Source organism: Schistocerca nitens, chromosome 11 (assembly GCF_023898315.1).
Source record: "Schistocerca nitens isolate TAMUIC-IGC-003100 chromosome 11, iqSchNite1.1, whole genome shotgun sequence".
In the NCBI taxonomy this organism is placed as follows: domain Eukaryota; kingdom Metazoa; phylum Arthropoda; class Insecta; order Orthoptera; family Acrididae; genus Schistocerca; species Schistocerca nitens.
In genome coordinates, this window is record NC_064624.1 from 69,141,722 (window position 1) to 69,167,679 (window position 25,958).

The 25,958-nt window shown below is 41.9% G+C and overlaps 1 protein-coding gene across 9 annotated transcripts; it reads right to left on the bottom strand.

The window, feature by feature from the left end:
* Window positions 1-526: 526 nt before the first annotated feature.
* LOC126213237 (uncharacterized) lies at window positions 527-25,902 on the bottom strand. Of its 9 annotated transcripts, XM_049940894.1 has the most exons (5): window positions 25,767-25,901; window positions 23,748-23,834; window positions 16,057-16,119; window positions 2,709-2,782; window positions 527-846 (listed from the first exon to the last, which is right to left on the bottom strand). In XM_049940894.1, exons 2-5 carry the CDS (start codon window positions 23,814-23,816, stop codon window positions 819-821), a joined length of 234 nt encoding a protein of 77 aa, XP_049796851.1. In that variant the 5' UTR covers window positions 23,817-23,834; window positions 25,767-25,901; the 3' UTR covers window positions 527-818. The 9 variants fall into 9 exon arrangements, 7 of the variants coding, with proteins under 7 accessions (XP_049796851.1, XP_049796849.1, XP_049796845.1 ...); XM_049940892.1 differs by lacking the exon at window positions 2,709-2,782 and having other exon boundaries at window positions 23,748-23,826; window positions 25,767-25,902; XM_049940888.1 differs by lacking the exon at window positions 2,709-2,782.
* Window positions 25,903-25,958: the final 56 nt, after the last annotated feature.

Genomic DNA, 25,958 nt, shown 5'->3' on the forward strand with positions numbered 1-25,958 from the left:
CCTGAAACGTTGCGAGATATCAACACTACCATGCAGCTGAAGACCTGAGAAACCTTCATCAGCATTAAGTTTAGTACACTATGGTGATAGTTAATTAAATGAATATGGAATTTCACACACTATCACTTAATGTGCTAAATTTAATGCTGTTTACAAGAATTCTGGCAATCACAATGTTTTCTCCTTGCAAGCAGTTTGGGATAAGCAATGTTCCATTACACTGTAAATTTATGTCATGCATACTGGATAAACCCATTGTCTTTACACAGAGCAAACATAATTCCAGTAATGCAGTATGTTTTTCATTAAATACTGCAGAGAAAAGAAATAGTGTGACAAATACCATACTTATCTGATAACATACTGCTTACAGTTGATTGCTTTACCTCTTACATCTTTTCTATTACAGAACTGTGACACAGACAAATTGACAGCTGCTGCAAAGAAGTCTTCTTTGGTACATTTGTTCCAAGAACAAATTTGAGACATTTATTATTTACATTTACAATAAAATTATGATGTGTTACAGTTAATAAACTTATGTTTCGTACAAGTTTCATTCAAATACCATTACACACAACAGAACAATATACCTACAGTCAACTGAAATACTATAAAAATTCTGGAGAAGTGCTCATATCCTAGGTTTTAATGATTCATCATTTATGATCACTGGAATTTACTGCACCAAATGCATTTCATGATATTCATACAGTACTTCATGCACAATGCATCACTGATGTGAAAACTTACATCATGCTCAATGCCATCTAAATCCCGTTTCAGTTCTAGGTCTTGCTTTATACGAAGACTAGGCATTACAATCCTTGGTGGATCTTGAAGAAACTGAAAAAAGAAAGAATGGCATATTCAAAGCTTCTGTTCTTGTGATTGTGTTACACATCAAGTGGGGCTAAAAAGCTATTGGTCACATGTATTCACTTACTGGCATTAGGTAACAAGAAAATGTGTCACATTAAATTAGATTTACTTTCATTCCAATTGATTCATACTGAGGAGGCCCTACAGGACGTAGGAAATGTCAGAAAAACATGATGATCATTTGAAATCAAAGTTCTGTTTACTTTGGAGGTAGACACATTAGATATCAACCAAGCAGAGATTATTTCATCCCTGCCAAGGAGCTACTACTAGTACTACTACTCCCCTCCCTCTCTCTCCCTCTCCCTCTCCCTCCCCCCCCCCCCCCCCCCCCGCTCTGAATGTGCCAAGGTGCAGGCTCCAATAAGAACATTTGATTTTATGATGATCTCAGCTCCCTATTTTGTGACCTATGTTATTCAGTGGAAGATGATAGGGTACCTCTGCAAAGCCAGTGAGGGCACTATGGTCAAGAAGAAACTAAGCAACTAGCAGGTTATATGCAGAATGCATTTTTTAGGTCATAAAACCACCTGTAAAGACAATAAGCAGTTATATGCAGATCTAAGTGTGGGTCACCAAATTTTGGTACTGAGGAAAATACATGTCTAATGTCACAAAAACTAATGCAAACCTGAAGTAAAAGTAAAGCTTTCAACAACCTGGAGTTAGTTATTAACATCTTAGTGCTCTGTTAGACATTGTCTTACTGGATGTGGTACACCACTGGCTTCATCCAACTTTTGAACTCACTGACACAGTAAGTTACATGAGGACCTAGAGCTTCACAATGGAATGGAAACTGTAATTTTCCACATAGACAATTTCCATGTGAAAAAGTGACAGATGATGCCTGGGATGGAACCCAGAACACTTGAATTTGTAGCCTCACACCCATTCAATAAGCAATCCTCTTACTCTTAGAAAAGTGTATATGCATTCAAGACAAGATCCAGAGTTTCATTAACTAACACTGGCATTATACACAACACTGGAAGGAAAACTAGAAATAATTAGCTACAAAATCAGATATTCCATGCTGAGGACCCACTAAAAGATGCTCCACAGAACACAGGCAGTAATACATTATCATGAAAAATAAGTACTGGACAATGAGATAAATCTGCCTTTATCTCATTGCATGTTACGGAAATTTGGAATCTGCATGCAGGTAAGTATCAATTGTGAGGAGAAAATAATTTTGAAGTGTCAAATGTGATGTGGAAAAAGTAACTATTTGAGTTCCAACATCCACCCACCATAGTACATTAATGCTTAAGAAATAGTCTGGTAAATATTGTATACAAATCAAAATCCTCTATCATACTGCAGTGACAGGATATATATACTTGTCAGCTACATAATTGAAGATGCATGAATTCAAACAGTGAAAAAGATTTGGAGGAAAATTACATCAATAAAGTACAACATGACATGAGGTTGACCAAATATAGACAACATGAGCCATGCTGTCCATTTCATTCAAGAGATTTAGAGAATCCATGCAAAATGTAGATCTAAATTTTGAGAGGACAAACTGAACTCTTTCATATCAAAATCATGTCCTGTGACATTAGCACAGCTGTGAAAACAAAAATTCCTGTGAAAATCTACAAAACATGTATTCCAAAACATTAGCCTGTGTAACTGTTTAGAAAACACACACAACAGGGAAATATTTATTCTGTTAGCAATAAACATGCCCAAAATAATAAATTCTCTAAATACAGAGATTGGAACATGAGCAATGGACTACTGAAGCATCACAGATTGCTACTGTTAAAAACAAACTCTGGAAGACAGGAACATACTTCTGCCCAACAAACCTTGTAAGGTGATCAAACATGATGCAACAGCCAATACACCCAGTATGAGGAATGTTGTGGAATACAGTGAGGACCTGAAAATGTTAACAACATTACATAGTTACATGACAGCAGATATCTCTACAGCAAATTCAAATGAAGCTAAATCCCCTGAATCCCCATGGTCAACCAAAAGTTGAACATATGAGAACCACCAAGACAGCTTATATAAGAAGCTTCCATTAATTTATAAGCAACATCGTATCTTGCAAAACATGAAACAAAAAACGAAAACTCCAGAACTTCTGAACAAAAATTTTAGAAAAGGGATCAAAGACATCTCTACGGTTGATAGTTGACATCGATGCAGATTGTAGCAGAACAGAAGACAGTAACAGAAAAGACATAATTGCAATGCTTTGCCTTAGAAATTTCCTCCACTAAAGAACATAAAAATGCATTTCACATTTCTTCTACAGCACAGATACTAAAATTACAGACACATAATTGACTAAAGTGGGGACAGGAGGGAGAAGGAAAAACCAAACTTTTTCTACACAATTGACCACTAGACCTGAAGAGGTAGCCATCAGATGAAATAAAACAAGTGGATGTTGCAGGATCACCTCTGGCAATGGAACTGTTATTTTATGGAACAGTGGCGTTTCATGGGAATAGAAAAATGCACAGGTCATTTCAGGTTGTAAGAAGAGGCACAGCAAACGTTTGGAGCTAAAGACCTAAACAGCAGATAATTTTGTTCTCCTGTATGATTTTGGAAAGAACAGTTCCTCTGCATGAATAAAAATGAATCATACAGTCATTCATCAAGTAAAATTGACTACTCTATTCACTCACTGTTCTGCTGAATGCAATCAGCGAATACAATTTTGAATACCAGGTGATTTAAGCTAATCAGAAACGTTCATATAGTGATCTAGTGACTGTCTAATATTAGAGATTTGTCTAACAACAGATGTAAAAATTTATTTTGGCTGCACTGATAAGTTAAACCTCGATTTCTTGCATTTTATGGTCTGCCACCTTAACCATTATGGACACATCCCTGTGAAAATAAGAACTTGACTGAAAAGGGTATCTTGCAGATCATCCTCTTCAATTTCCTTCAGATTTACAGTATTTGGAGTTTAGTGCTGGAACATCAATTTCCTAAACCAGCACTAGGCAGTAACCAAACTAAAAAAAATTTGACTTTGAAGATCGGAAGACTTCTGAGTGCTGCCTACTACAAAACATTTCCTATTTATTAACACAATTGCTGGTAATTGGAAGAATAGCATATAAGTACCTTAATGAAAAAGTTGCTGGTTCAGATCTCCTAGTAGGAACTACTACTTTTTAAAAAATTCCATGTCTACTAACAAACTGCAAATTTAACAAATACTGAATTGTAATGGTTTGGTAAAAATTACATGTTTTTTCATCATTCAACATATTAAAACAAAAATTTTGATACATTCATGCGAGATTTATTTATTTTCAATTTGATGCTCTCCATTTTTGTACCAAAATGTAAATTTTTAACAATACTCGCATTTTTATGTAACTTTTAACTAAAAATAACTATAAGAAAAGTGTGACTTAGCATGAATTAAAATTATTATTTGTTTTACATATGGAATTTAAATAAAACTAAAAGAACTGGTAGCACTTAGTGTGATCTGAACCATCAATTTTATGATTATTATAATATTATCCTATGCACTCAGCTACAGACAACTATGTAATACATTTTTTACACTTGCCAGCACTCACAAATCACCCAATTGCCGAATGCATTTCTTTTTTCTACTTTTATGGAGAACGGTATCATACTGCTTTACCAAATAATTGGCTGGCCACTGACCTTCAAATCCTGAACCTATGATGAAAATCTATGAGGACACACAACTGACATCCCCTTGGCAGCCCTGGAGGCATGCTTGGTTAGGGTAATTGTTAAAGTAACTGATCCTGAAACTAGGAGTTACAGCCTCAAATCTGAGACCAAGCAACAGTTTTCATCTGTTGGTTTGTATGTGTACCAATGCAGTCATACAGAATTGTTATTTATCTTCATATAGATAATGAAGTAATTCTACAGATATACATGCTAGAACTATTTCTCCTGCTCAAAGACAGCACTTTAAACAATAGTTCACCGTCCCCACCCCAAATGAGCCCCATGGACACTGCCGAGGCAGGGTTGCTTGCATGTCAACAACATTGAAAACAGTGTTAGGTGCAAACACAAATAAGTATTATCTGAGGAGATATCAAACTTAGACATGGATCCTCAAGAGGGGCAAAATACTTTTCAGCAGTTGCAGGAGCAATGGTCTGGATTATCAACTGACCTGGCCTTGTAGCATTAACCAACTTCCTGTACCAATAATGCAAATGGCTGAAAGCAAAGCGAAACTGTAGCTCTCTTTGTTTTTCTTCTCAAGAGCATGCAGCTCTATTGCACGAAATTATCTTAGGCAAAATATTCAGGAGGTAAAATAGTCCCCCATTAAGATCTCCAGGCAGAGTCTACTCAGGAGGATGTTATCAGGAAAAGCAGGCCAGGCAGTCTATATGTCTGAGTGTGGAGTATTATAAGTAGGATAAGCATATATCAATAGGGGCAAGATAGATATTGGCTACAGGAAAATTAAAGAGATCTTTAGAGAAAAGAGAAGCACTTGGATGAATATCAAGAGCTCAGATGTAAAACCAGTTCTAAGTGAAGAAGAGAAAGCAGAAAGGTGGAAGAATTATATAGAGGGTCTATAGAAGGGTAATTACTGTAGGGCAATATCATGGAAATAGAACAGGATGTAGATGAAGATGAAATGGGAGAAATGATACTGCATGACAAATTTGACAAAGCAGTGAGAGACCTGAGTCAAAACAAGGCCCTGAAAGTATACAACATTCCATTACAACTACTGATAGCCTTCGAAAGGCCAGCCCTGACAGACCTCTACCATGTGGTGAGTAGGATGTAGGAGATAGGTGAAATACCCCTCAGACTTTAAGAAGAATATAGTAATTCCAATCACAAAGAAAGAAGGTTTTAAACAGATGTGAAAATAACTAAACTATTAGTTTGGTAAGTCATGGGTGCAAAATACTAACATGAATACATTACAGATGAATGGAAAAACTGGTAGAAGCTGACCTTGGGAAAAATCAGTTTTGATTACATAGAAATGTTTGAAAACATGAGGCAATACTGACCCTACAACTTGTCTTGCAACACAGATTAAGGAAAGGAAAACCTATATTTCTAGCGTTTGCAGACTTGAAGAATCCTTTTGACAATGTTAACTTGATTACTCTCTCTAAAATTCTGAATGTTTCAGGGATCAAACACAGGGAACAAAAGGCTATTTACAATTTGTACAGTAAGCAGACAGCAGTTATAAAGAGTTGAGGGGCATGAAAGAGAAAGAGCAGTTGGGAAGGGTGTCAGACAGGGTTGTAGCCTAGCCCTGATGGTATTGAATCTGTATACTGAGCAAGCAGTGAGGAAAAAAAAATTCGGAGCAGAAATTAAAATCCATGGAGAAGAAATAAGAACTTTGACGTTTGCCGACAACATTTTAATTATGTCAGAGACAGTGAAGTACCTGGAAGAACAGTTGAACAGAAGGAACAGTGTATTTAAAGGAGAATTTAAGATGAACATCAACAAAAGCAAAATGGGGATAATGGAATGTAGTCGAATTAAATCAGTGATGCCGAGGGATTTATATTAGGAAATGAGACACAAAGTAGTATATGAGTTTTCCTATTTGGGGAGCAAAATAACTGATGATGGTCAATGTACACAGGATATAAAATGTAGGGTGGCCGTGGCAGGTAAAGCTTTTCTCGAGAAGACAAATTTGTTAACATCGAGTATAGATTTAACTGTTGGGAATTCTTTTCTGTAAGTATTTGTTTGGAGTGTAGTCTTGTATGTAAGTGGACAAGATGGATGACAAACAGTTTAAACAAGAAGAGAATAGAAGCAAACATCAAACAATGGAAAATCCAGAATGGAATGTAACAATACCAGAGAAGGAGTCTCTACTCATGATACAGCAGTGATGCTGAGTCACGATAGGCACAATAAAAAGATTCACACAATTAAGGCTTTCGGCCATTAAGGCCTTTGTCAGCAGTAGACACCCATTCGCACGCGGTCTCAGAGAGCTGAGAGCACAGCTTCGCAGTGTGGTCTCAGCTCCCCGCATGTGTGTGTGTGTGTGTGTGTGTGTGTGTGTGTGTGTGTGTGTGTGTGTGTGAAAATAGAAGCTTATGTGGTGCTATGGAAGAATGGTGAAGATTAGATAGGTAGATCATGTAACTAATGAGGAGGTACTGAATAGAATCGGGGAGATGAGGAATTTGTGGCACAACTTGACTAGAAAAAGGTATCTGTTGGTAGGACATGTTCTGAGGCATCAATGGATCCCCCATTTAGTATAGGAGGGCTGTGTGGAGGGTAAAAGTCAAAGAGAGAGACAAAGTGATGAATACACTAAGCAAATTCAGAAAGATGTAGAGTGGTTGGTTGGTTGTTTGAGGTTTAAGGGACCAAACAGCGAGGTCATCAGTCCCTTGTTTCAAATATACTCCATTCTGCTAACGGGACATCTCAGAAAAGTCAGAACAATAAAACGGAAAAAGGGAAAAAACGTAAAGGGCAGTCACGTTGTCATTGGTAAAAACAAATGAGGGAAGTCGGCAAGAGAACGAACCCAACACTATGCTGAAGCAGCATAGGCAAGACCACCTGTGACTTAAAAGGTACAACTGCTATAATGCAGAAAATACGTATGGGAATAAAAAGACTAACCAAGCCTTAAAAAAGGGTAAAAAGAGTAAAAGGGGAAGAAAAGAGGATTCCCATCAGGGAGGTGAATCGGGAATCTCTAAACACTGCCTACAGTGGGAGACACCCAAACACTCACCGCCCTGCCCCAACACCAGAGAGATTAAAAACCTTAAAACTGAGAATAAAAACCACTCTCCTGGAGGAAACCGAGAACCAGAGAGACCATCCGGGAATCGTCAGCCAACATCAAAGGTAAAGTGTGGGGGAGTCTGTACTTAGTACGCAGAGCCAAAAGAAGGGGGCATTCAACCAAAATGTGGGCCACTGACTGGAAGGCTCCACAACCACATAGCGGGGGTGGCTCATCACGCAAAAGAAAACCATGGGTCAGCCTGGTATGACCAATGCGGAGACGACACAGTGTGGTCGAGTCCTTTCGGGAGAGGCGATAGGAAGAACGCCATGGGCCTGGTGTCACCTTAATTGCACGAAGTTTATTAGACAGTGGAGTAGCCTCCCAAGAATTGGCCCATGACTGCGCGAAGTGGGATTTGATGTGAAGCCGTAAATCCGCTGCAGGAGGGGTTACAGGAAACGGGGGGTAAGTAACTGCTCCCCCAGCCAAACGATCAGCGAGCTCATTTCCCGGGATACCCACATGGCCAGGGACCCATAGGAAGTCAATGGAACAAGCAGCACGGTGAATATCAGCGAGATGGTCATGGATGGCAGAGACCAAGGGATGGCGCGAAAAACACCGGTCAATAGCAAGAAGGCCACTCATCGAGTCCGTACATAACAAAACGCGGTTGTGTTGGGATTGTTTAATAAAGGTAAGGGCCCGGGAAATTGCCATCAATTCCGCAGTAAACACCCCACATGTAGGTGGCAGCAGATGATTTTCCGTTCCAACAGAGGACGTGAAGGCATACCCAACATGATCAGTAGATTTAGAGCCATCAGTGTAAAAAACAACAGCATCCCGAAACTCCCATAAAATTTTGCGGAAAAAGGAACGAAACACCACCGGGGGGATGGAATCTTTCGGACCGCGGCGGAGATCCATCCGAATTCGAGGCCGAGGAACTAACCAAGGAGGGGTGGAGGGGAGGGAGCGAGGAAGACAGGACAAAGAAGGAAAGTGAAAATCACGGTAAAGAGACGCAAGGCGCAGCCCAACCGGTAAACCCGCCCGAGGGCGGGAGTCGGGTGGGCGACGTCCATGGTCTGGGAACAGGATAGAATAGGAAGGATGAGAGGGAGAAGAACGGATAGTGAGGGCATAAGACACCAGAAGCTGGGACCGCCGAACAGAAAGGGGTGGGATCCCAGCTTCAACCAGGAGACTATCAACAGGGCTAGTAGGGAAGGCACCGGTGGCCAAACGGATACCACGATGGTGGACTGGATCCAGCACGTGCAGTGTGGAAGGAGCAGCTGAACCATAAACTTGACAACCATAGTCCAAACGAGACAGAACTAGAGCACGATAAAGACGGAGGAGGAGAGAACGGTCCGCACCCCAAGAGGAGTGGGCAAGGAAGCGAAGGACATTGAGTTTACGTAAACATCCTACCTTCAGGAGTCTGATATGGGGCAACCAAGTGAGCTTGTTGTCGAAAAGAAGACCCAGGAAACGAAACTGTGAAACCACAGGCAATCGTTGTGCAGCGAGATAGAGCTCTGGATCAGGGTGGACCGTAGTACAGCGACAGAAGTGGACCACCCGCGATTTTAAAGGAGAGAATTGAAACCCGTGTGAGAGGGTCCATGCAGAGGCACGCCGTATAGCCACCTGGAGCTGCCGTTCTGCAGATGCCATCGAGGAGGAACTAACCCAAATGCAGAAATCATCCACATACAGGGCAGGGGCGACCAAGGGACCGACAGAGGCCACAAGTCCATTGATAGAAATGAGGAAAAGAAGGACGCTCAAGACAGAACCCTGTGGGATGCCCGTCTCCTGGGTCCGTGGAGAACTAAAAGCAGTACCAACTCTAACTCTGAATGACCGATGGATCAGGAACTGGCGGATAAAATTCGGGAGTGGGCCCCGAAGACCCCACTGATGAAGGGTTAGTAAGATGTGATAGCGCCAGGCCGTGTCATATGCCTTGCGAAGGTCAAAAAACACTGCAACCAAATGGCGGCGCTGGGAAAAAGCCTGCCGAACTGCGGATTCCAAGCGAAGTAAATGATCGATTGGAGATCGTCCCTCTCGAAAGCCACACTGGTAAGGGGACAATAGATCCCGAGATTCGAGGACCCAAGTGAGCCGACGGGCTACCATCCGTTCAAGTAACTTACAAACAACATTGGTCAAACTAATTGGCCGATAGCTGTCAACAGATAGGGGGTTCTTACCAGGCTTAAGGACAGGAACCACAATGCTATCCCTCCACTGAGAAGGGAAGTCACCCTGGAGCCAGATACGGTTAAACACCCGAAGAAGATGTTGCCGTTGTGGAGCACTGAGATGTTGAAGCAGTTGGTTATGAATGGAATCTGGGCCAGGGGCCGTATCATGAGAAGAAGATAGAGCAGAAAGAAATTCCCATTCAGTAAAAGGTGCGTTATAAGATTCTGACTCACAAGTGGTGAAACATAAGGTGAGAGCTTCAGCCTGCTGTTTGTGATGAAGGAAAGCAGCGGGATAGGAGGCTGACGCCGATGCCACTGCAAAATGGGTCGCAAGATGTTCGGCGATAACTAATGGGTCCGTACAAATGCCATCTGGGAGGTGAAGGCCTGGTAGGGTGGACTGCCGATGGCAACCTTGGAGAGAACGAAGTGTAGCCCATACCCGCGACAGAGGGACAGTGGAACCAAGGGAAGAAACGAATCGTTCCCAACATATCCGCTTGCTCTGTTTGATTAAATAACGGGCTTTAGCGCGAAGGCGTTTAAAAGTAGTAAGGCTGGCTACGGATGGGTGCCTCTTGAAGTGTTGCAAAGCTCGACGGCGATCACGAATGGCAATGGCAATGGCCGGACTCCACCACGGGACTTGCCGGTGACGAAATAGTCCAGATGAGCGCGGGACAGCAACGTTATCAGCGCGAACAATCGCGTCAGACACGTCACGTAGGACGTCATCAATACAACCCGACAAAGAGGGAGAAAACTCGACCTGTGCAGTGTATAGAGGCCAATCGGCGCGGTGGAAAGACCAACGAGGTAACCTGTCCATCGGGGAGCGCGAAGGGAGCGTGATAATCAACGGGAAATGGTCACTATCACAAAGGTCGTCGTGTGGCGACCAGTGTAATGAAGGGACGAGAGAGGGAGAAGAAAGAGAAAGATCAATGGCAGAAAAGGTACCATGACCAGCACTGAAATGAGTAGGGGAGCCATCATTAAGAAGGCACAGGTCGTTGTCTGCAATAAATTGGTCTATAAGAAGACCTCGTCTAGATGGAAAGGCACTGCCCCACAAAGGATGATGAGCATTAAAATCCCCAAGGAGGAGGAAGGGAGGAGGAAGTTGCTGAAGAAGGGTGGTTGAGGCAGCAGGTGTAAGAGCCCTGTCAGGAGGGAGATAAAGATTGCAAACGGTGACTGCAGAGTCTAAGTGGACCCTAACAGCAACCGCTTCCAATGTAGTTTGGAGAGGAATCCACGTGCAAGCAATGTCGGTACGGACCAACGTACAAACGCCACCAGAAGCCCGCAAGGGTCCGACCCGATTTCGACAGAAAACACGGAACCCACGGAGGGTCGGTGAGTGAGCATCAGTAAAATGAGATTCCTGGAGAACCACACAAGCTGCAGAGTAGGACGAAAGAAGGGATTTCAATTCCGGAAGGTGTCGATAGTAGCCATTACAATTCCATTGGAGAACCACAGAACGATGGTTTAAATGAGGGCTGAACACGCTAAATCCAGTCATACTGCCGGGTCCCCACCCGTCACAGACAAGGAGGGGGCGACATCCATAAACGACAGGTCAGAATCCAGTTGTGAAGTCGGGGAAGGGACCTCCGGTGACACCAGAGGCTCTTTGTCCCGGGACTTATGTTTCTTCTTCTTTTCAGGCTGAGATCGAGGAGGGCTGTGTGGCATAAAGGAGCCAGCTGCAGCGAGATCAGGAACAGAAAGAGACCGGGCGACCTGGGGGCCGACAGACCGCGGCTCTCGCGGTCGCCGCGCGGCAGCAGACCTTTGACCTGGAAGGTGCCGGGAAGGGGCATCCCGGGAGAGGCGCCCTTGACCGGCAGACGCCGAAGGAGTGGGACACTTCTCCGGCTGGGGAGGGGGAGCAGCACCCAGAGGAGAAGGTGTGGGAGCCGCAGGGGAGGGGGGAGGAGTGGGGTCCGGGATGGGGGTAAGGAAGGGGGGGGAAGGGGGGAAGATGTAACCAAGGCGTAACTTGATGTCATGGACACAGGGTGCAGTCGTGCATATTTCTTACGGGCCTCTGTGTAGCTTAAACGATCGAGGGACTTATACTCTTGTATCTTTTTTTCTTTCTTATATACTGGGCAATCTGGTGAACGTGGAGAATGACTACCACGACAATTTACACATACAGGAGGGGGAACACAAGGACTCCCCTCATGGAGTGGACGTCCACAGTCACCACAGAGAGGGTCCTGGGAACAGCGAGAAGACATGTGGCCAAAACGCAAGCACTTAAAACACCGCATCGGAGGTGGGATGTACGGCTTCACATCACAGCGATAGACCATAATCTTAACTTTCTCAGGAAGGGTATCCCCTTCAAAGGCCAGGATAAAGGCACCAGTATCAATACGGTTATCTTTAGGACCCTTCTGAACACGCCGAACAAAGTGAACACCCCGCCGTGCGAGATTGTCCCGAAGTTCCTCATCAGTTTGAAGGATGAGGTCCCTGTGGAAAATCACACCTTGTACCATATTTAGAGACTGGTGAGGGGTAATAGACACAGGAATCGTGCCAAGATGGGTACAGGCACGAAGGGCCGCAGATTGGGCAGCTGAAGTAGTTTTAATCAGCAACGAACCCGACCGCATCTTGCTCAGGGAGTCCACTTCGCCAAACTTGTCTTCAATGTGTTCCACAAAGAATAAAGGCTTGACACTGGTGAAAGTATCTCCATCAGTCCTGGTGCAAACTAGATAACGGGGGAAAGGTTTTGCCCCTAGACGACGGGCCTGACCCTCTTCCCAGGGGGTAGCCATGGAAGGGAAGACCGAAGGGGCAAGAGAAGCAGCACTTGAGGAATCAGTACCACGCAGAGAGACGGCCGCAGAACGGCCAGAGTTTTGGACCCTTATGCGTTCCATCTGCATAGCGTCCGCCCTGATACCACCCACTCCGATCAGGGGCTCTCCTCACGGGCGCCACCCAGCCACAGCAAGGGCCGTCTGGCACGGCGGCCATTGCCGGGAGTTCCGATGCTCCAGGATGACGAGCAACCACTCCAAGGCATGCATGAGGAGGTCACAGCTCAGGTATCAGAAGTGTGATCCCTGTGTGTTCAGGGGGCTCAACCAAAAGGGTACATAGCGACCCCACCACACGGGCTGGCTACCGTGCTGGCTATGCACCCTAGCATCAGACCACGACGTGAAAGAAAAGGTGGAATGTACTAGGAGGGCGCACGTCGGAGACACTAGGTAAGGTGCTCTTCCCCAAATGGCTCACACTACGGAAGAGAAATTTTGGAATGGAGGTCAAACCCCAGAGGGGGACCAAGGAATGCCAAAAGGAGGAGATAAGTACGCAACAAAGCCAGAGAGTAAAACCAACAGAACCAGGAGGATAGCGGGGCCAACATAAGCAAGGACACCAAGAGAGGGAGAGGAGAGGGCGAGGGGAAAGGAGCATGGAGGGGAAAGGAGGGGAAGGAAAAGGAAATGCAGCCCGGGAGAGAAAGAAGGCTGCAATGGCTCGGGGCCCCGTGCTCGCCACGCACGTATCCACAAAAGAGATGTGGACCCCCTGGGGGGGATGTAGAGTGCAGTACGTACTTTGAGATGAAGTTTGCAGAGGATAGGGTAGTATGGGGAGCTACACGAAACCAGTCTCTGAACTGACGATGATGACAACAGCCTAGGGAGGTTAGAGACTTTAAAAAGGAACCATTGATAGGTTGTATTCAGTTGTAGTAAGAGCTGAAGTGCAGTGGCAGAAAAAACAAGACTTCTGGTCAGGTCAGTACAGGATTATCTTAAAAAAATCAAATAGGAGTCATGCAGGGAGAGCCCCAGTAATGAGCAAGAAAATAGGAACACGAGTAAGCTATTATCAACAGCAATGTCAATGAATTACCATAGCTGAAATAGGCATGAAGGAAATACAACAGTGGTAGAAATTTGTATGGCAACAAGACCAGCAGAAGAATGGAATAGGAAAAAGTTTGATGAGTAATTATTCAATAGCTAAGGAAGATGAAAGCCAATTCTAGAAGGTAATGAAATTCAATAGTAGGAACAGGATGCACAATAGTTACGAGAACATCCAATGGCATAAATGACTGAAAGGGGGAAGCTGCCTGGTAGAATTTTGCACATTGCATGAATTAGTCACTGCAAACATTTGTTTCAAGTATCATGAAAGAAGCTAGTGTATGTGGAATAACCTGGAAAAACCGAAAGGTTTCAAGCAGATTATGTAATGTCAAAAACAAAGGTTTCAAAACAGGATTGTGAACTACAAAACATTTCCAGTGATAAATGTGGAATCTGGCTAGAGTTGTTTTTATTAACTGCAGAGTAATGTTGTTGAAATGGTAAAAGTAGAATTTAAGTACATGGGATTTGGGTACGTTGAATGAACCAAAAATCATTGATAGTTTGAAAATGAGCATTAGGCAACAAGAGGGTAATTATACACTGTGTGATGAATAGGCAGCTTTGAGATGAAACAGTGAAGGCAGGAGGAAACATAGTTAAAAAGTAAGGCCTAGTACAAATACCTTAACAACTCATGAGATGCTGAATTTAACTGATGTGAAGAGAAAATTCAAACATGTGGCTATTAAAACAGACAAAAGGGAATACAGACATTACGGAATGATGTTAACAGAACATGCAATATAGCTAGACAAGAATGGTTGTAAGGCAAAGGGGAAAAAACTTGCGCAAGAAAGGGGAAAGGAAGTAGTTGTAGACAAGACTGGAGATTTTATGAGATGGCCAGAATTTGATACAACACTGAAAGAGCAAAGTCTTAACAAGGCCATTGCAGTTGATGACATTCCCTCAGGATTATTGGGATACTTGGGAAAGCCATCCATGACAAAATTATTCCACTTATGTTCAAGATACGAGATAGCTGACAAAGTTATACATCAACCAGAATGTAATAATTCAAATTCGAAGAAAGGCAGGTGCTAACAGGTGTGAATACTATCGGACCAGACCATCAGATATCATGCTTGCAAGAATGGAAAAGCTTTTAGAGGGTTAACCTTACGGAAGATCACTTTGGGTACCAGGAACATGTAACACAAGGCAATACTGATACTATGGCTTACCTTAGACGAGTTAAAGAAAGACAAAATTGTGTTTACAGCTTTTGCAGATTTACTGAAATGCTTTTGAGAATGTGGAGTTGACTGCACTCTTTGGAATTTGGACAGCAGCAGAATAAATAGAGAGGAAGCCCAAGTTTGTTTGCAACTTTCACAGAAACCAGACTCCAGTCGTAAGAGCTGAAAGACATGAAATGGGAGCATTGCGTAGGAAATGAGACAGGGTTGTAGCCTACATCTGATATGCACTCTGTACGATGAAGACATGAAGGAAATCTCAAAGATAAAGGAAACTGTGTGTTTACCAATGACAATGTAATTCTATCAACAAAACCAGCATCTTGAAATTGTCGATGAAGGGATTTGTGGGAGGTAAAAGCTGGAAGAGTAAAATTGTATAGTATTACTAGAAGAGATTGTACGACAAACATCAATAAAAGCAATAGAATCTAGCTGAAATAGGTAAGTCAATGTTGAGTTTCAACTAGAAAATGAGGCACTAAAAGTAGCAGACAACTTTTGCTATTTGGGCACCAAAGTAACTGACAATGGCTGAAGTAAGAAAGAAATAAAGTGAAGACTAGGAATATCAAGGGACATGGGCCAAATAATGAGGACTGTTCACATCTAATATAAATTTAAGTGTTGGGAAGTATTTTCTGAAGATATTTGCAGTGCAGCCCTGTATGGAAGTCAAACATAAATGATAGGCAATTCAGACAAGATGAGAATGGAAGCATCTGAAATGTGCTACAGAAGAATGCTGAAGATTTGATGGGTAGACGAAACAAATGAGGGAGGAACATAGGGACCAATTTCACTAACACAAGGAACCTGTTAATAGCACAAATTCTGAGGCATCTAGGTATAGTCAATTTGGTAATGGAGGGATATGTGAGGGTAAAAAGTGTAGAGGGAGACTATGGCATGAAGACAAGAAGCAAGTTCGAATGGATGTAGTAGGTGACAGTCATCAGAGATTAAAAGGTTTATAGAGGGTAGACTGAAGTGCATCAAGCCAATCTATATTATATTCACCAAAACTGAGCCATAACATGACACTGCTTAATTTCATACAGTCACACAAATTCTAGACTTACCTGTTTTTTCACTTGCTCATCCAATTCTTCTTTTACTTTCATGGTACATGTGTGTAACTGAACCTGTGGTGAATAGTAAAAAAATATCTGCAAGGAGTTCTTTTAAGAAGACAATTTTAGATATATTACAAACAAGTATCACATATTGTAAGTCTATGACACTTCTAAGGAATAAATGACTCATTCTTTTCAGAGAGTGGCCTTCTCCGTGACAGTCAGTAAGGTGCATTTCAACGGTAATGATCAGAAAGTTATATGAATGATCAGTGGCAACATGTTTGAAAATTTATTAGCATCTTGCACTTCATTTTCCTATGCTGCTATTTTCAATCATATTTCCTACTTCCATAATCTTTATTTACTTATCATTAAGTATTTTATATGAAATGCGCATCATATAAAAAACAGTAGTGTAATGAAATCAGTGGGTACAACTAGAATCTTTAATATTAAAATCAACAATACCCATATCATACAACTAATTGCAACAAGAATTTTCTATCAGCCAATCACACAGTTTTATTTTGAAATATTAAAATGATGTGGATGAAGCAGGGAGGGAATAATAAGTAAGATTTTTGAGGCCATTCACTTACTGAGAGTTTCCTGTTCTTGCTAGCCTATGACTTGGGATGTGGATTTTTGCATTACTTACAGTATCTTGTTTGTAAACTGCTTTCTGGGAACACATTCTTTAACATTCTCCCCGATGCCAAAAGCAGAGTCATAGAGATATCAAAAACTATTAGTATTCCAAGCCTGGTAAACAAAATACAGACGGCACTGTATGTTCCACTTAGCATATCACACGGACCTTTTTTTATGTTACTGATATCAGGGGAATTAACACATATCTGAACCAAACACTCTTCTCAGTTTACACCCGAGGTAGAACAATCTTAAGGACTTTTCTTGCAGATTTGGTTGGTGTGTTTTTTTCCAGTTCACTTTCCCATTAACATGAAATCTGGCATGTTTACTTTCTATACTGACTTGCAGACAAATACAATGAAACAGTATTAAAAAATTGAGGTTCTGGACAAAGCCCTTCTGAAATAGAGAACACATTCACAGGAACACAACACACACATGGCCACTGTCTCCAGGAACTGGGAATGACCATCTGCTTTTGGTATGAGCAACCATCTGTTAGGGTGGGTTGTGAGATATGAGGAGGCACGAGGCAGCGAGAGATGGATAGCAGTGTAAAAGGGAGGAGGGGTGGGGGAAGATAATGTGTTCTCTGTGATAGCATGGAAGGATGTGGCAGAGACAGTATGAGTTGCTAAAGGTAGTTTTGGGAAGCTGTACTGTGGGAGGGGAAGGGGAGGAGAGAAATTGAGAAAGGGAAAATAGTAATTGCACTGGGAGGAAATGTGTGTAATTTGTGTGTGTGTGTGGGGGGGGGGGTGAAGTGAGAGCAGGGAAAGGGGATATGGGTAGAGGACATGGACTAGCATAGGCTGAGTCTAGAGGGGTTACAAGAAATAATATGTTGTGTTAGAAGATAGAATCCAGTTGGGGCCAGCTGTGAAGCAGTTACTGAAGTGAACCACATCATGCTGGGGGCACTTCCAGCAAGTGGGTGGTCCAGCTTTCTTGGCCACACTTTGGCAGTGGTCACTCCTGCAGACAGAGCTATTTAGTTGTCATGCCTATGTAGGATACAGCACAGTGGCTGCAGGTGGGTAGTTGCCAATCACAAGGTTGCTTTCACAGGTAGCCCTGCCTTTGTGTTGCAGATGTCTGACAGGGCTGCAGGAAACATGCATGTAGCTCTGTTTCAGGGATATGAGACATGAGGGAAGAGGTTGGAAGCAGGGCTGGAGTAGTGATGAGCAAGAATATGTTATCAGTTCAATTGGAGACAAAACAACTGTGTGAAGGGTGGAGAGATTATTCCTCATTTCAAGGCATGAGAGGTAGGGTAAATTCCAGCAGAAAAGTGATTCTGTTGCTTCAGTCATGGGTAGTACTGACTTGCAAGGGGAGTGCTACTCTATGAGTATGTGGGAGATGGGGTCGACCAAAGCGTCCGATCCCACCCGTCGGCTTGGACCCATGACTTAAGGCTACTGTGGTGTGTGACATCATGGCTGTGTGGAATTTAGTTTGTGAGAGTGGCGTATTTGTAGGTGTTTTGATGTTATTGGTGGTGCTCTCTGGTGGTGTGTTTATGGGTAGCGTGTTACGTGGTGTATGATGTTCATTTGCATGGTAGCATTGCACGTGTGTGGTACTGGTAGTGACTGTGCTTTCAGTGGAATATTTTTCAGGGAGTTAACAATTTTGGCTTTGTTATGTCAATGTTACTTTTTTTTGATTGGCGTGTGTGAATTTTGGTAAACTGCTTTTCTTATGTCTTTGGTAGGTATGGATATGACTGGCAGGGTCAAGAGTTTTCAGTTGTCGGCGATGATGGGGGACAGTACGTTGTCTCTACTAAAATTTCTTCAACTATTCGGATTTTTGGATGAAGTCTGGAAGTTTTCAGTGTCTTGTGAAGAAATGCGGCTTACTAAACTTCTGGCATCTCTGATCAGGGATGGCTATATGTGGAGGCATCTTAAGGATAACAGGTGAAGGGAAATGTTCGATTCCAATTCGTGGGATCGGGAGCTGCTGTTGAGCTTTGTAGATCAAGCAAAGTGTCCGATTCCACTGTATATTGTGTTTAGTGGAATTTGAGTAGTTTTGTGCGATAGTTTTTTTGTCGTTTTGTGTCGTTTAGTATGGTGGTGTGTGTCTAAATTTGTTCGTATTTACTTTGTCCCCACCCAAAAACCCCCAATTTCCTACGCTTGTCCCACTAGTTTCCTTAGGTTTTTGTGGAACGTGTGTGTTGGTTTTTAATTGTATTTTCGTGTTAGTGGTCATGTTTATGTAATGACATCATAGGCGCCATATTGTAGTCTTAGTGTATGTTCGTTTCCGCCATATTTGTGACGTCATGGGTCAAGGGAGATGGGTGGAATCGGACGCTTCTATATTTGTGACTGACAAGACAAGGCATGGGAATTCCGTTTCTGGGGAAAGCCTGTAAAGGAAATTTTAGGCTGTGCACGCCTCAGTGTGACCCTTAGCGTTTCCTTCAAACCACATTGTTTCCCAATATTCTTAGCTGGTGGAGTCTCCTTACATTTCCTTTCCCCATAACACTCTGCATGAGAAAAGGTCTACCTTGCACACCTACAAATTCTTTCATCACCACCACTACCAGAACCACTAGTGGTAGCAACTGCAGTAGTAGAAGTACTGCCAGCATTAACTTTTAGTTCATAGTATTATTCACTGACACTGCTACTTCAGACACTCAAATCATTGTAATACTATTAGCCATATTAAAACTTAGTTTCAGAAAAATATGATATAAAACGGGAAACAATGGTCCAATTTAATAGAGGGTCTGATGGACTTAATCAGATCAGGTTCATGAGGTGGCCTATGAATAAATTTGCAGAACATGGTGACATACAGTTGGCCTTTGATGTACTGCAGATTTGTTTGTAGGCAATCCCTTCAATAGGGAAGTAATTGTGTGTGAGAATGTAGTTGGACATGGCAACCAGGAATGGGCTGTAGGTTAGGAGACAGTCAGACACTGGGGAAGGTACTGTTCAGAGACAAAGTCATGTGTGTTGGGGGATGTGATCATAGAGGGTGATAGCACTTTCCTAAATTGTACAAAATGGAAACTCTTCCTACAACATATCACTCATCCCCATAACCCCCCATAGCATCAATGTTCTGTCGTCTGTATGCTCCGCCCCACCTATTCCCTACCCTGCTCTCATTCTAGCACTGAGCAGTGCACACACCTACCCCACAACTCTCCCCCCCCCCCCCACCCCCCGTACAGCCTCCCAAAGCTGCACCTAGAAGCCCTATTCTGTCACCCTATGTCCTTGACCAATCCCACAGGCAGCTCAGCATCACCTCCACATTTTCTGTGTTTGATTTTACTTTCTCTGGTCTTTGGAAAATGTAACTGAGGCACCCGAGTTGTCGGCAACTGAGTTTTGCTTTTCACCATTGGACTAGTTCAGATACAACCTCACATGAAAAGCTGGAACAGCGACTGCTCAGTCACACAGCTTTGAGCTAATGGAAAAACAGATACATTTACAATATAGATGTAACACATGAAATGAAAGTGCATTGTAGTCGTCACTTCTGTAGTTGTTCCAATAAGAAGTGATAAGAAGGCATGTGTGCTAAATCTACGATGACTTGCCTTTACCAACTGCTTACAGTTTGAGATCAATGGTAGACCTACAGTACCACTAGAAGAATGAACATCCTGAATATGAGCAAGACACTACAAACACCAAGTTCATAGAAAGAAAAGTAAGTGAGACATTGAAAGTACAAAGGTTTTCTTCCTTCGGGGGTGGGGGGGGGTGGAGGGAGAGGAAGGTCCTACTTGACCCAGACTTTGGCAGTTGACACTTACAAAAACCTGTCAAGGCTACTTTCATAATGTGACATTGTCTAGCATGGGTATACATTTGTGTTTTCACTGCTTCCAGATAAACTTTCAAGATGAATGATTCAGAGCAAAGACATCTTTATAGAGTCAAGTGTTTTGATCTAGCTACAACAACACAAATTAATTACAGCACTTTCATGAAGTAAAAAGTGAACAATGTATTTTCCAAACAAGTTCAATGATGAGAGAATTATCCGTAGAATGTTGATGGCCACACACTGGGAACTTCAAATCCTGCTGATCTCAGAAATACTGAATCAAGAAGTGAGCTCTAACAGCAGCTTTAGCATGTTTTAATTTGCCAGAAGCTGACAGTGACATTCTGCTATAATTATTTCTTTTATGAGCACCAAATCTGTAGGCATATGTTGTGTGTTACAGATGTGTCATATTTGAGCCCACACAGTTTAACTCTGTGATTATACTAACATTTAAGTAATTTATGTGTTACCAAATATTTAGAGTGGTAATGTGAAAATCTACTCAAAGAGCATTGCAAACATTCTGTAGTTAAAACTGTAACACTCCTTTACTCTTTTAGTATCAGCATTACCACCATTTCCTTCTTAGGGTTGTAAATTATACTACCAACTGCTCATTCATTTAATAGTATTTAAGCTCCTCAAAGGCTTTCAACAAGAGCTCTTTGTCACCTACCACTTCCCTATATTTAATAGATTCTGAATACCTACCCCCAAATCAAAAACTGATCAAGAACAGTAATATTGCTAACAAGAACATAAACAAGAACATAAGACCAATTAGATGAGCAATAGCAAAAATAATACACCAGGAAAACAATATTGTAGGTCATGAGTTTAGATTTCACCATCAGGCACCATGACAAATAGACTGCCAGCCATTATCTTTGCAATAAGTGTACACACACACACACACACACACACACACACACACACACACACACACACACACACACACACACACACACACACACACACACACACACACACACACACACACACACACACATATATATATATATATATATATATACCCCTCTTGTCTGAGAAAGCAACTATGGTCAACTTAAAAACTGACCACAAATAGTGCATCTGATCAATTCATCCAGCAAGCCATACAACTGATCTACAGTAGCAGCTGAATCATCTGCACTCTAGCAAGTAAAGTCCTACTCATATCCATTAATAATACCACTTTCTAAGAAATGAACAAATCTAGACATTAACAACACACCAAACTAAATCTCAAAGTAGAAAATTAATTTGTAACAAGTGATTGCAAACACCACAATAGTTCAAGGGAAATACGGAAGCGTCCGATCCCGCCCATCTGCTTTGACCCATGACGTCACAAATATGGCGGAAACAAAAACAAACACACACACTTTCCACAAGAAGCCTAATGACACTAACGGGACAAGCGCGGGAAATGGGGTGTTTTGGGTGGGGGGCAAACTAAATATAAACAAATTTAGACGCCTTGCGTAGCTACAACGTGTAAGTGAAGACAGCCATGCATGAATTCCCACCCACCTCCCCAGGAGTCGTAACCCCTGCAACCCATAGAAGATAAAGATGCTTCAGTAGCTGATTCGTGTTTTTTGTCTTTTTAAAAAAAATCTCACGGGATAGAACGAACAGATCAGAAAGATAAATATAATAAACTAAAACAGAAATTGGAGGAAACAGATAATTAAAATAAGTAATAAGTGGTTCTAAATCTAAAAAAAAAAATTTCGCGAGATAGAACGAACAGATGAGAAAAGTAAATAAAATAAGATAAAACAGAAGTGGAGACAGCCACACTCAAACCAAACTCCGCACCGTCATGACGTCACACACGACAACACCCTTACGTCATGGGTCAAAGCCGAGGCGTGGGATCGGACGCTTCTACATCTACATCTATACTCCGCAAGCCACCTGACGGTGTGTGGCGGAGGGTACCTTCAGTACCTCTATCGGTTCTCCCTTCTATTCCAGTCTCGTATTGTTCGTGGAAAGAAGGATTGTCGGTATGCCTCTGTGGGGACTCTAATCTCTCTGATTTTATCCTCATGGTCTCTTCGTGAGATATACGTAGGAGGGAGCAATATACTGCTTGACTCTTCGGTGAAGGTATGTTCACGAAACTTTGACAAAAGCCCGTACTGAGCTACTGAGCGTCTCTCCTGCAGAGTCTTCCACTGGAGTTTATCTATCATCTCCGTAACGCTTTCGCGATTACTAAATGATCCTGTAACGAAGCGCACTGCTCTCCGTTGGATCTTCTCTATGGCTTGTATCAACCCTATCTGGTAAGGATCCCACACAGCTGAGCAGTATTCAAGCAGTGGGCGAACAAGCGTACTGTACCCTACTTAACAAGCGTACTGTACCCTACTTCCTTTGTTTTCGGATTGCATTTCCTTAGGATTCTTCCAATGAATCTCAGTCTGGCATCTGCTTTACCGACGATCAACATTATATGATCATTCCATTTTAAATCACTCCTAATGCGTGCTCCCAGATAATTTATGGTATTAACTGCTTCCAGTTGCTGACCTGCTATTTTGTAACTAAATGATAAAGGATCTATCTTTCTGTGTATTCGCAGCACATTACACTTGTCTACATTGAGATTCAATTGCCATTCCCTGCATCATGTGTCAATTCGCTGCAGATCCTCCGTACAATTTTCCATTGCTACAACCTCTCGATACACCACAGCATCGTCTGCAAAAAGCCTCAGTGAACCCCCGATGTCGTTCACCAGGTCATTTATGTATCCTGTGAATAGCAACGGTCCTACGTCACTCCCCTGCGGCACACCTGAAATCACTCTTACTTCGGAAGACTTCTCTCCATTGAGAATAACATGCTGCGTCCTGTTATCTAGGAACTCCTCAATCCAGTTCAAGAACATGTGACAATTTCCTAGTAGACAACAAACCTGTAATCATTAACTACTGGCATTCCAACATCACACTAACAATAAGCTACAGAAATTTTAAAAGAAATTAAATATTGGAGAGCAGCATTATATACTACAAAATACCAATCCATTGGAAATATGTTGCACAGCCAAGAGTCACAACTTCATTTGGTCAAGAATCAAAACCAACAGCCAGTACCAAATATTTCATCTAACAAACAACAGGGAAGGTAATCTGCTTGTTTACACACCACATTGCACAGAGAAATTAATGAAACAATGGTAAAAAACACAAGAAGCTATTTACCAAGGAGCCTGGTTCAGCATATACTTCATTCTTCTCTTTTTTCAGCCAACTAGTTCCCTTGGAGTCCATGAGTGCTCTCCTAATCCACTGAAAAACAAGAAAGCAAAAGTTATATTGTTTAAATTGTTACTATTCAACACAGTGCACAGGCAACGTTTTCTGGCTGCAGCAAACGAGCCAATGCATATTAAAAATTAAAAACTGGCTGAGGAACAAAGAACCTGATAGAAAGAACTGATTTACAACTTGCTGGTTATAAGGACTCTGAAGCCTCACTGTCATTAATGGAAAACACAACTCAATTTGACAGAAAACAAAAACCACACACAATGGAAACAAATGACTTACAGTTACTGCTGTTACTTAGTAGCATTTGCTTGTGGTATACAATCCTATTCTGAATATGGTAGCTGACATAGCTTGCTTTTTCCACATAAATTTCTAAGTGTCATGTGAAGCAACTAAGATGAAGTGAATTTACCAGACAAAACTATTTACTGTAGACAATTTTACGTATGAAGAATAAAAGATTAAAATGAGTCTCGAGCTATATCTAAGCCTGTCAATGTGTCCTGCAAATTCCTTAATATACAGAATAATGTAAGAGGTTTATAATTATGTTCTTAGCAACGTATGCAAGGACCGAAAAGAATTATTTCTCAATCATACTGGCTGCACTTTCAATCAATCTATAAACCCATATTTGCTCATGGTATTCAGAAAAGCAGAACATGAAAATCCACCCACACAGACAGAACTTTCTTCTTTTTCAGTCAGTTTAGTATGTATTTTTAACAACTGTTTCCTTATACAGTCATCTATATTCAACGTTATCAACTCAATATAGAGCAATGCTGCAATCTTTACCCAGTCACTAAAAAACACACACTGCTGCCTGAACGTTGCATGGAAAAATAAATGATTCTTGACTGTCAAGATTTAACACCGATTAAATTCCTCTAACAAGACTTAGTGAAATTACTTTCTCATAAGCGTACCCATGACAATGTTCTGTGGTTTTGAGATGCTTTTGTCGATGGCAATTACACATACCCATTCGGCCTTACAGAGTCAATTACATTTCCCATATCCTTCCATAGATTGAAACGTGCACATTACTACAAACAGCAGTTAACACTATTTATTAAACTATGGAGCACATAGGCACATTGATAATCCATGGAAAACGCAACACAATGAATTCCCTCTACAGCATTCTCTTTCATACCAACATAACCAATCCCTGATAATCTGTATTAACGTGTGCTAACGAATCTGATGTATCGGCAGTACAACGGTTTGCGCTACAACCCGGGCGAACTACAGATTACAGTGAACTCTTACTGTCCCTGTTCCTTCCTTCACAAATATTGTTACCGAACTTCGCATGCACAACACAAGTAAATATAACAATATGAATGCAGCGTGTGTGTGAACTTCATGAGGGCCTTTTTTCGTCCATGACAAAGTATTTCACATTGACCCTCACTTTCTCTAACCACCACAGCATATAGACACTTTTCCGGTAATTATAGACAACAAATCAAAATTTCTGGGGGTTCTCTTGCCAAATCACGGGAAACATTTTGCAATTTTATCGGACAGAACGAAAACAGCAAGCATATTACATACCCACACGTCGATCTGGTATTTTTCGTAATTGCCGAACAGCACAGGTACGTAATGTGCGCTAATATGTTTGTCTAAACACTAGTCACCTCCTGCTCGGAATGCGGAAACACAAGCTCACTGAAAATAACAAGTGTTTGGTTCTGATACACATAACCTGAAATAATTACTTACGAAATTCTAAGGCTATCTCAAACCATAACCAGAGGCACCAAAGATGATACAAGAATTAAATGTGGAACAAACTTATCATTCAAATGGGCCCAATAAATGAAATTAAACCTATATAATAACTGTACGAACAGTTACTATAGCATCATTACAAGGCATTGGCAAACAACTTCATTCGAGGCAGTTAGCTGTAATGATACTTAAATATTGACTTACTACCACACTCAATATGCGTCTTTCCGTGATGTCCTGTCTCCACCATCAAATCACTTATACATTACACAGAAAACGCAACATAATACCGTACAAACGCATGACACGAACTACTAAACTGTACAGCCGTCTGCTGCTGTGGTCAAAGTCAATAAATGCGGAAGAAAGAACCTACCACGGAGGTCGTTCTAACATTCT

Bases quoted from the DNA above. Each gene is read 5' to 3' on its own strand.
- LOC126213237 (XM_049940892.1), bottom strand. From the start codon at position 23,816: ATGGACTCCAAGGGAACTAGTTGGCTGAAAAAAGAGAAGAATGAAGTA. The intron at 16,120-23,747 runs GTAAATAGCTTC...TATTCACCACAG, and splicing joins ATGCTGAACCAGGCTCCTTG to GTTCAGTTACACACATGTAC. The intron at 847-16,056 runs GTAAGTCTAGAA...TTCTTTTTTCAG, and splicing joins ATGAGCAAGTGAAAAAACAG to TTTCTTCAAGATCCACCAAG.